Consider the following 11,617-nt stretch of genomic DNA (forward strand, 5'->3'; position numbering starts at 1 on the left):
TCATAGACCCGTGATAGTGTCGGGTCATTCCGTGTTTCCTTTTCTATGTTTGCATTCATCACAGGGAGACATTCGACTATGGTCGAGTGGAATAACTCCATTGGATCCACTGCAAGGTCTTCTTCTTCCACCGTCGGCAACGGTAGACGTAACAATCCATCAGCATTTCCATGCTGTTTAGTTCCTTTGTACTCGATGTCATATTGGTGTGCCCCTAGGAAAAGGGACCATCTCTGCAGCCGTTGTGCTGTCATTATCGGTACGCCCTTCTGAGGGTTGAAAGTGGAGACTAGAGGTTGATGATCGGTTAGTAGAGTAAATTTTTGACCGTGCAGGTAGTGATTGAACTTCTTCACCCCTCACACTAGACTGAGGGCCTCTCTGTCAATCTGGGCGTAGTTACGCTCGGCAGAAGTTAACAAGCCTGACGCAAAAGCTATCGGCCTCTCTAAACCATCAAGGAATTTATGTGACAGTACCGCCCCAATGCCGTAGGGAGACGCATCACACGCCAGCCTGATTGGCAGTGCTGGGTTGCAGTGAGCCAATACTTCCCTTGAAGTGATTAAGTTATTACTCTTCTGAAAAGCACGCTTACAATCATCGCTCCATTTCCATGCTACCCCCGTTCGTAGCAGGGCGTTCAGTGGGTGCAGAATTGTTGACAAATTCGGCAAAAACTTATGATAGTAATTCACCAATCCGAGGAATGACCTCAGTTGCGACACATTTTCAGGCGCTGGGGCCTTAACAACCACTTCAATTTTGTCAGGGGACTTATGTAACCCCTCTTCATCAATCACGTGGCCACAATACGATATCTGTTTCTTAAAAAATTCACACTTGGGGCGGTTGGCTCGCAGCCCATGTTCCCGTAGTCTAGTGAGCACCTGTTCTAGGTTGTTAAGGTGTTTACTGTCATCTTCACCTGTTACAAGGATGTCGTCCAAGTAACACTGAGTCCCCGGAATCCCTTGCAGGACTTGTTCCATCGCTCTTTGCCATATCGCCGGAGCTGATGCTGCTCCGAATACCAATCGATGATACTGGTGAGTGTTTATCGTGAGATACTTCCTAGAGGACTCCTCAACCTCCATCTGCAAATATGCTTGTGCTAGGTCAATTTTTGTAAAACGCTTCCCTCCAGACAGTGAGGCGAATATGTCTTTTATCCTTGGAAGAGGATATTGTACTGTGTGAAGGACCGGGTTCACCGTCACCTTGAAATCCCCACAGATGCGAATCTTCCTTGGCTCCCCGGACTTATTGCTTAACGTTTTCTTCATGACAGGAACGATGGGTGTCGCCCACTCGTTCCAGTCGACCTTAGACAACACGCCCGCCTTCTCCAGATTCTCCAGCTCTGCCTCGACGGCTGGGCGAATTGCATATGGTACCGGTCTTGCTTTGAAAAACTTGGGAACTGCATTCTCTTCTATTTTTATCGAGGCGGTTATGCCTTTAAGCGTGCCCAGTTCTTGTTGAAATACCTCTTTGGTGTTAGCTAAGATTGTTGACAATCGTCCAGGAGTGACATCTTCATCTTTTTTACCGTCCACCGTCATTGCATGAATGGAGTGCCAATCTAAGTTTATCTTCCTGATCCATTCCCATCCCAATAACGGTGGTCCACCATTTGGCAGTATGTAGAGATACAATTTCCGTATTTTCTTGCCGTTGTATTCGACAGGCACCCTTATTTTTCCTCTGGGGTATACTTTTTGCCCCGTATACGTCGTCAAGATGATGGATGTCTCTCTCAAGGGTATGTGTGAAAATAGCCGCTCGTAGTCTCGTCGATTCATGCCGGTTAGCGCTGATCCTGTATCCAATTCCATTTTAACTTGGGACCCTGCTATCGTGAGGGTGACCCAAATGGTTCGGTGATCCTCTTTTGCGATTACATTGTGAAGTTTGAGACAGCTTAGTCTCCTGTTCCCGGATTCACTATCGCTCATCTGGTCTTCGGAACTACTGTCCGTCATCTTTTGTACTTTCTTGTACGGTTCCTTAGTAGCCTTTTTGTCGTCGCTGGTCTTCTTCCCAGACCTGCAAACTCGTGCAATGTGTCCCATCTTCCCGCATTGCCTGCATATTTTGTCTTTGGACCAGCAGTCCTTCTGGTCATGGTTAGTTCTGCCGCAGCGATAACATTTTGCAAATCCCCGTGTCATTTCGTGGGTGCCGTATTCCTGTGGTTTTTGTTGAATTTCTGCAGCTCCCCTGGCTGCTGCTTCATATGATACTGCCACGCTGAAAGCCTTATCTAGCGTCAGCTCTTTCTCTGAGAGTAACTTCTTCTGTGTTCCTTCACTCAGGAGTCCACAGACAAATTTGTCCCGTAGGGTATCTGCCAGTCCTGCTCCGAACTGGCAGTGCTTTGATAGCTTGCGTAGTTCCGTAAGATACTCAGCATTGCTCTCATCTTTGTGCTGAGTTCTCCTGTTGAATTTAAATCTTTCTGCTATCAACAGCGGTGCAGGGTTTAAGTGTTCCTGTAGGACAGCAACAATTTCGTTAAAACTCTTCGCCTTCGGTTTGGCTGGAGTAATCAGGTCCCGCAATAGGCCGTACGTTCTAGCGCCCATTAAGTTTAGCAATATCGATGCCTTTTTCCACACCGCTATTTCGTTTGCCTCGAAATATACCTTGACTCTTTCCACATACGTGGTCCAGTCCTCTATTGTATTATCAAAAGCAGTGATACAGCCAGTCTTCGGCATCTTGCAAATCTAAAATGGCGCCTCCCGCGCTTTGCCTTCTTCCCCGATTTAACAAAATGGCGCCTCCCGCGCTTTGCCTTCTTCCCCGCTGTTGTTAGTGCTGCTTTCCACGGTTTCTTGCGCGTTTAATATTGATTTTTTTTCTTTATTATTTTCCCGTCGTGGAGCGGACCCTCTGGGACACTTCCCTCCCTCTTAGGTCTGAACGTTGCCCGGCTCCGAAGCACCGGCCGCGCCATGTGTGCTCCACCCTCTCTCTCTTTGTTTCCCGACTCGCTGCCTGGCCCCGTTGAAAAGCCACCCGATCGAGCTTCAGCCCGCCGCAGCCCAGGAAGTATCAGTGCACTACCTGCCACCAGCCCGATTAGCTGGGAAACCACAGACTGAGGAACCAAGCCTGGCTCTGGACAGTTTCTCCTGCAAGTTTCCAATCCGACGATTTGGAGGGTGGTTGCCCACGGTCGACGCCCGTTTCTCGAGTTTCTTTGGATTTTATTTATTTATTTATTTATTTTCTTTCTTCTGGCTTCGACCTTCAATAACGTCGTCTGAGATGCTGCCGAGTTGCAGGTAAGTTTGTTTCTTACTCGTCGCCAGTGTTACGTCCGTGAATAATTGAGACACGGACAGCAGGAGTGAACAAAGTAAGCCTTTACTGGTGGAAGTCAATAGTGAAACTAAAAACACAGGGGCTCAATAGCGCCTTTTATACAGGGGTGGTCACTGCCGGTACTGCAGTCTGAGACCAGTTATTCTCTTAAAGGTACATACACAACAGTGGGGGTTCAAGTGGACCAGGGACAGTCTGTTAAACTCTGTTTGCTGTGACCAGTTTTCCTTCAGTTAAAAATGGCCCCCTGTAGCCCAGTGACACAAACAGCCCATTAAACTCCACCAATGGCCTTTGGTCTGGTGAAGTCTCCCTTTGTGAAACATCGGCTGTTGTTAAAGCTTTTCATTCTGACACGCTCACACTGAGAAATGAGCTGCAGAACTGCCGACACCGTCAGCTTTAAGGAGACGTTTCCCTTTGGAGATCGGATTGTCCATTGAGTTTGATTAAAGGGATGTTAACAAGGCTGCTTTGCCCCGTGACAATAACAGATTATCAGAATATTTCCCATAGGTTAAAATCCAATATTACAGGGACTCACTGCCCTGGAGGGTTGAAGTGGACCCTGTGATATAATAGAATTTTCTGTCCTGTCAGACTTGGACATCGTGTAGATCCATCTTTTAACAAGTTGTGGGAACTCAGTTCTCAGATGGATTCCACTCAGTTTGTAACAAGTCCTCAATCAGCTCATCGTATTGTCGAGATATCAAGGACTCGACACACTGCATGTGTGTGAAACAAAGCTCATTTATTTGACATTGATATAGATTAAATTCCAGCCCAGTTATAGGGGTTACTAACATCAGCAGAAACAAACCCCAACTGTCAGAATGAACATGGTTCAGTCCTGGATGTGATTAACAGCAGAATCCAACCCCCGCAGTCACTTGTGAACTCGCTGGTGTGTCCGCAGGTTGGATGACTGAGTGAATCCCTTTGCACACTCGGGGCAGGTGAACGGCCTCTCCCAAGTGTGAATTCGCTGGTGTGTCAGCAGATCCTTTGTGCTTTTAACGCTCTTCTCACACTCAGAACATTTAAAAGGTCTCTTATTAGTGGGAACAAGTTGGTGTGTCCAGAAGTTGGATGACTGAGTGAATCTCATCCCACACACAGAGCAGGTGAATGGCTTCTGATTAGTGTGAACCCGCTGGTGTGTCTGCAGATGGGAAGAATGAGCAAATCCTTTCCCACACACAGGGCAGGTGAACGGCCTCTCCCCAGAGTGAACTCGCTTGTGTGTCAGCAAGTTGGATGAATGAGTGAATCCCTTCCCACATACGGCGCAAGTGAACGACCTCTCTCCAGTGTGAACTTGCTGGTGTTTCAGTAGGTTGGATGATTCTTTGAAAGTCTTCAGGCAGTGAGAGCAACTGAACGGTCTCTCTCCAGTGTGACTGCATCGATGAGTTTCCAGTTGGGACGGGTAATTGAATTCCTTCCCACAGTCCCCACATTTCCACGGTTTCTCCATGGTGCAGGTGTCCTTGTGTCTCTCCAGGTTGGACGATCAGTTGAAGTCTCGTCCACACTTAGAACACGTGTACGGTTTCTACCCGCTGTGAATGGTGCGATGTTTTTTCAGGCTGTGTAACTGGTTAAAGCTCTTTCAACAGTCAGTGCACTGGAACACTCTCACTTGGGTGTGTATGTCTCGGTGCTTTTCCAGTCACACTGATGTTTGAAATCTTTTCCCACAGACAGAACAGACAAACATTTCTCCTTCCACAATCAGAGACCGATGATATTCGGGTCCTGATGAATGAAGTGAATCGGTCAGATCTTGACGTGGTGTTTGGTTTCAGCTTGCATTCTGTAAATGCTGCCCTTCTCACAGCCTGTAAAAAGAGTTTACAAAAGCCATCACTGAGAGTCCAGGATAGAAATTGACAAGATTCTCTCCTCCTGGTTCCTGGCCAAGGGGGCCACGCATGCGCAGAGAATGCACCAAACCGGCACTTTCGTTGGGCCTACGCAAAGCAAGGATAGAAAATCGAACAGACAATTCTAGGTGCTGACTCAGGCTGGGTTCAGTTCTAAACTCACTGGTTCCCCTCCCTCTGCTCCCCTGAAGGTGCTGACTCTGTAGAACAGAACCCAGCCAGAGTCAGCACCTTCAGGGGAGCAGAGGGAGGGGAACCAGTGAGTTTAGAACTGAACCCAGCCACTCACTGGTTCCCCTCCCTCTCCTCCCCTGAAGGTGCTGACTCTAGCTGGGTTCAGTTCTACATTCACTGGTTCCCCTCCCTCTCCTCCCCTGAAGGTGCTGACTCTGGTGGGGTTCAGTTCTACACTCACTGGTTCCTCTCTCTCTCCTCCCCTGAAGGTGCTGACTCTGGCTGGGTTCAGTTCTACACTCACTGGTTCCCCTCCCTCTCCTCCCCTGAAGGTGCTGACTCTGGCTGGGTTCAGTTCTACACTCACTGATTCATAAGAACATAAGAAATAGGAGCAGGAGTGGGCCATTTTTCCTCATCTCAGTCTTAAATGGCGACCCCTTATTCTGAGACTGTGACCCCTGCTTCTAGACTCCCCAGCCAGGGGAAGCATCCTCCCAGCATCTACTCTGTCAAGCCCTGCAAGAATTTTGTATGTTTCAATGAGATCACCTCTCATTCTTCTAAACTTGAGAATATAGGCCTAGTCTACTCAATCTCTCCTCATAGGACAAACCCCCCATCCCAGGAACCAGTCTGGTGAACCTTCGTTGCACTCCCTCTATGGCAAGTATATCCTTCCTTAGGTAAGGAGACCAAAACTGTACACAGTACTCCAGGTGTGGTCTCACCAGGGCCCTATATAATTGCAGTAAGACGTCTTTACTCTTATTCTCAAATCCTCGTGTAATAAAGGCCAACATACCATTTGCTTTCCTAATTGCTTTCTGTACCTGCATGTTAACTTTCAGTGATTCGTGTACAAGGACACCAAGGTCCCTCTGAACACCAACATTTCCCAATCTCTCACCATTTAAAAAACTTGGATACATTACATACTCAAATCCTCTTGTAATAAAGGCCCACCTTTCGTGAAGTGCTTCGGGCACTTTATTAAACACACACACAGCAGAAGCACATTAATCTGATGGGAGATCACTGACACACAAGCAGTCAGCAGTGTGGAGCCTCCAGAGAGTCTGGCTCCTTTACAGCCAGAATTTACAGGATCTGGGACACAGAAAAAAGTCTCATTAAATTTACAGATATATTTGTTCACACAAACCAACCCCCAAAATACTGAGTCATTTCTCCTCCATTTACAGACGCTCCCTGACCAGTCTCCATTGCACCTTAATTTACAGACACTCCCTGACCAGTCCCCATTTCTCCTCCATTTACAGATGCTCCCTGATCAGTCTCCATTTCACCTTAATTTACAGACGCTCCCTGACTCACTTCCTGTCTGACCCGGAGTTTGGCGCTTTGTTGAGATTCGGGCCGGAGTGAAACGGGAACCTGCGGGTGGGGGCGGATAATGTTCACTGCTCTTATAATCGGGCCTGGGGCCGCACTTGGATAGAGAACTGGTTGGCAGACAGAAAGCAAAGAGTTGGAATAAACAGCTCTTTTTCCGAGTGGCAGACAGTGACTAGTGGGGTACCGCAGGGATCAGTGCTAGGACCCCAGCTATTCACAATATATATTAATGATCTGGACGAGGGAACGAGATGTAATATCTCCAAATTTGCAGCTGACACAAAGCTGGGTGGGCGTGTGTGCTGTGAGGAAGATGCCGAGAAACTCCAGGATGATTTGGACAGGTTGGGTGATTGGGCAGAAGCATGGCAGATGCAATATAACGTGGATAAATGCGAGGTTATCCACTTTGGTGGCAAAAACAAGGCAGCAGATTATTATCTGAATGCCAATAGATTGGGAGAAGGGGAAGTGCAACGAGACCTGGGCGTCCTTGTGCACCAGTCGCTGAAGGTAAGCATGCAGGTGCAGCAGGCGGTTAAGAAGGCAAATGGTATGTTGGCCTTCGTAACGAGAAGGTTCGAGTACAGGAACAAGGATGTCTTGCTGCAGTTGTACAGGGCCTTGGTGAGACCACACCTTGAGTATTGTGTGCAGTTTTGGTCGCCTTATCTGAGGAAGGATGTTCTTGCTGTGGAGAGAGTGCAGCGAAGATTCACCAGACTGATACCTGGGATGGCAGGAATGACGTATGAGGAGAGATTGGGTCGATTGGGCTTGTACTCGCTGGAGTTTAGAAGAATGAGAGGGGATCTCATTGAAACTTATAAAATTCTAACAGGACTAGACAGACTAGATGCAGGAAGGATGTTCCCGATGGTCGGGAAGTCCAGAACCAGGGGTCACCGTCAAAGGATAAGGGGTAAGCCATTTAGGACAGAGATGAGGAGGAATTTCTTCACCCAGAGAGTGGTGAACCTGTGGAATTCTCTACCACAGAAGGCAGTTGAAGCCAATTCATTAAATATATTCAAGAAGGAGTTGGATATATTCCTTAAGGCTAAAGGGATCAAGGGATATGGGGAGAAGGCAGGAGCAGGGTTCTGAGTTTGGATGATCAGTCATGATCGCATTGAATGGCGGAGCAGGCTCGAGGGACCGAATGGCCTACTCCTGCTCCTATCTTCTATGTTTCTATGTGTGCAGCCTGCGTCCCCCTGGGGTTTATTTATTTTAATTTTAACATTCAAGTACAACAGTACTTATACAACTCATCAATTACATAGTAAATCCATTACATTCACTGACCACAATAAAAAGGATAAAGCCTCAAAAAACAGCTTTATGGTCAACAATATAAATACAGTAATAATTTTTTACAGGTAAATCAATAATGTTTACAGTACAAACTGCCACTATTTAATAAACCAAGAAAAGAAAGAACCCGTATACGCCAGTCCTACTGGCATCGCTCAATCATTCAGTCATTCATTCCTCCGTTCGTTCGCTCAAGTGTAAATTTCATTGTTCATGTCTGCATGCGTGCGTGTCATTTGTCTACATGCGTGCGTTCATTCATCCATCCAGACAGGCCTCACACTCACCCAATAGGATGCCCACTTTCATCCTGGGGAGCGAAGGCCCTTCATTCGGTCGAACGTAAGTTCCATTGTGTATGCGTGTGTGTTATTTGTGTCCGCATGCGTGCGTTCACTTGAGCGTTCGTTCGTTCGTACATTAAGGAAGGCTTTAACACTAAATAACACCACAATATACAAAGTCCCATAACCATATCAGAAATCAATTAAAACTTCAAGTAAACTACTTTTAACCAGAAACCCGAAACTTCTTCAACAAAACAAGTAATACCAGTTCTACGCCAGTCCTATTGGCACTCTAATAACTCCTCATTTTCACTTGATGTTATCCAACCATATAATGTCATGATCCTTATCCACAGTCTTCAACCTTTCCACAGAAAAGAAGCTGACCACTTTCTCAAATCCCGGAAAAGAAGAAAACGACGACTCAAATTTCCTTCTTCCTGCTGTTATCACTCACAGGACCCAGCCATCAAGACATTCGTTATTCCTTGCCGATATTACTTTGCTTTGCCTTTTATCTTCCTTTTATTTTCCTTTTTCACTTTTATCCCGTTCTCTTTGCCCATCTTATGGCCGCTCAAGCGCCATACTACAGATGGAAACAGTCTGTCTTTCCTCCACCAAACTGGCAGCACACAAACCCGATCCCATCACCGAGTAAAAGCCTCACAGCTGCCACCAGATGGAGCACAGGCGGGGCCGCTGGAACTCATTCGGGCTGGAGACCGTTCTTCAACTTTAGAAACCGTGCAGCATGCTCACCCACAGCATCTCCCGACTCCGCTTCTGTCGACCAGCTGCTCCGCCCTAGGCCCTCCACCTGGGGTCCTCCGTGCTGGGCCTCCCGCCTAGGACACTCTTCTCTGGGTCTTCCACCCTGAGCCTTTTGCACTGGGCCCTCCGCACTGGCATTCCCCGTGAACAGCCGGGGTGTGGAGCAGCCCGTTCACACAGCACCGAGCAGAGCCGAGCTGCTGAGAATCTCGCAGCCTCCCCCGGGGTTCATGAACCCGCTCCCTGAGCTCGGGGTGTGAGCAGCCTGCGTCCCCCCGGGGTTCATGAACCCGCTCCCTGAGCTCGGGGTGTGAGCGGCCCGCGTCCCCCCGGGGTTCATGAACCCGCTCCCTGAGCTCTCTCACCTGATGTGTCAGCGGCTGCTGCCAAGGGCCGCTTATGCTCAGCTCACACTGCCCGGGTGATTGACGGGAGCTCGGACCAATAGGAAAAGCGGGCCGGAGCTGGGCGGAGCGAGCTGGTGGCGGGTTCTCCAACTAATGGCGGCGCAGCAAGGGGGCGGGGCCTGGTGAGCTGCTCAGGTGCGCTGGGGCCGATTGTGACGCGCTGTCCCCAGGTGAGAGCAGCTCAGTCAGCACAGAGCTGGGGCTGGAATCTGGGAGAGGGGCCGCAGTCAGCACAGGGCTGGGGCTGGAATCTGGGAGAGGGGCCACAGTCAGCACAGAGCTGGGGCTGGAATCTGGGAGCGGGGCCTCAGTCAGCACAGAGCTGGGGCTGGAATCTGGGAGAGGGGCCGCAGGCAGCACAGAGCTGGGGCTGGAATCTGGGAGAGGGGCCACAGTCAGCACAGAGCTGGGGCTGGAATCTGGGAGCGGGGCCTCAGTCAGCACAGAGCTGGGGCTGGAATCTGGGAGAGGGGCCGCAGGCAGCACAGAGCTGGGGCTGGAATCTGGGAGAGGGGCCACAGTCAGCACAGAGCTGGGGCTGGAATCTGGGAGAGGGGCCGCAGTCAGCACAGAGCTGGGGCTGGAATCTGGGAGAGGGGCTACAGTCAGCACAGAGCTGGGGCTGGAATCTGGGAGAGGGGGCCACAGTCAGCACAGAGCTGGGGCTGGAATCTGAGAGAGGGGCCACAGTCAGCACAGAGCTGGGGCTGGAATCTGGGAGAGGGGCCACAGTCAGCACAGGGCTGGGGCTGGAATCTGGGAGAGGGGCCACAGTCAGCACAGAGCTGGGGCTGGAATCTGAGAGAGGGGCCGCAGTCAGCACAGAGCCGGGGCTGGAATCTGGGAGAGGGGCCACAGTCAGCACAGAGCTGGGGCTGGAATCTGGGAGAGGGGCCACAGTCAGCACAGAGCTGGGGCTGGAATCTGGGAGAGGGGCCACAGTCAGCACAGAGCTGGGGCTGGAATCTGGGAGAGGGGCCACAGTCAGCACAGAGCTGGGGCTGGAATCTGGGAGAGGGGCCACAGTCAGCACAGAGCTGGGGCTGGAATCTGGGAGAGGGGCCGCAGTCAGCACAGAGCTGGGGCTGGAATCTGGGAGAGGGGCCACAGTCAGCACAGAGCTGGGGCTGGAATCTGGGAGAGGGGCCGCAGTCAGCACAGAGCTGGGGCTGGAATCTGGGAGAGGGGCCACAGTCAGCACAGAGCTGGGGCTGGAATCTGGGAGAGGGGCCACAGTCAGCACAGAGCTGGGGCTGGAATCTGAGAGAGGGGCCGCAGTCAGCGCAGAGCTGGGGCTGGAATCTGGGAGAGGGGCCACAGTCAGCACAGAGCTGGGGCTGGAATCTGGGAGAGGGGCCACAGTCAGCACAGAGCTGGGGCTGGAATCTGGGAGAGGGGCCACAGTCAGCACAGAGCTGGGGCTGGAATCTGGGAGAGGGGCCACAGTCAGCACAGAGCTGGGGCTGGAATCTGGGAGAGGGGCCGCAGTCAGCACAGAGCTGGGGCTGGAATCTGGGAGAGGGGCCACAGTCAGCACAGGGCTGGGGCTGGAATCTGAGAGAGGGGCCGCAGTCAGCACAGAGCTGGGGCTGGAATCTGAGAGAGGGGCCACAGTCAGCACAGAGCTGGGGCTGGAATCTGGGAGAGGGGCCACAGTCAGCACAGAGCTGGGGCTGGAATCTGGGAGAGGGGCCGCAGTCAGCACAGAGCTGGGGCTGGAATCTGGGAGAGGGGCTACAGTCAGCACAGGGCTGGGGCTGGAATCTGAGAGAGGGGCCACAGTCAGCACAGAGCTGGGGCTGGAATCTGGGAGAGGGGCTACAGTCAGCACAGGGCTGGGGCTGGAATCTGAGAGAGGGGCCGCAGTCAGCACAGAGCTGGGGCTGGAATCTGAGAGAGGGGCCACAGTCAGCACAGAGCTGGGGCTGGAATCTGGGAGAGGGGCCGCAGTCAGCACAGAGCTGGGGCTGGAATCTGGGAGAGGGGCCGCAGTCAGCACAGAGCTGGGGCTGGAATCTGGGAGAGGGGCCACAGTCAGCACAGAGCTGGGGCTGGAATCTGGGAGAGGGGCCACAGT

The 11,617-nt window shown here is 51.0% G+C and overlaps 1 protein-coding gene across 1 annotated transcript; it reads right to left on the reverse strand.

Annotated features, from left to right (window-relative positions):
* Nucleotides 1–4,141: 4,141 nt before the first annotated feature.
* On the reverse strand, nucleotides 4,142–6,508 carry LOC147119436 (uncharacterized). The gene is made up of 2 exons (XM_085985051.1): nucleotides 6,440–6,508; nucleotides 4,142–5,177 (listed from the first exon to the last, which is right to left on the reverse strand). The coding sequence occupies exon 2, from the start codon at nucleotides 4,811–4,813 to the stop codon at nucleotides 4,223–4,225; it is 591 nt and encodes a 196-aa protein (XP_085841177.1). The 5' UTR covers nucleotides 4,814–5,177; nucleotides 6,440–6,508; the 3' UTR covers nucleotides 4,142–4,222.
* Between the last annotated feature and the right edge of the window lie 5,109 nt (nucleotides 6,509–11,617).

Source organism: Somniosus microcephalus, chromosome 4, assembly GCF_052327205.1.
Source record: "Somniosus microcephalus isolate GS21.2 chromosome 4, FLI_Smic_1.0, whole genome shotgun sequence".
Taxonomy (NCBI): domain Eukaryota; kingdom Metazoa; phylum Chordata; class Chondrichthyes; order Squaliformes; family Somniosidae; genus Somniosus; species Somniosus microcephalus.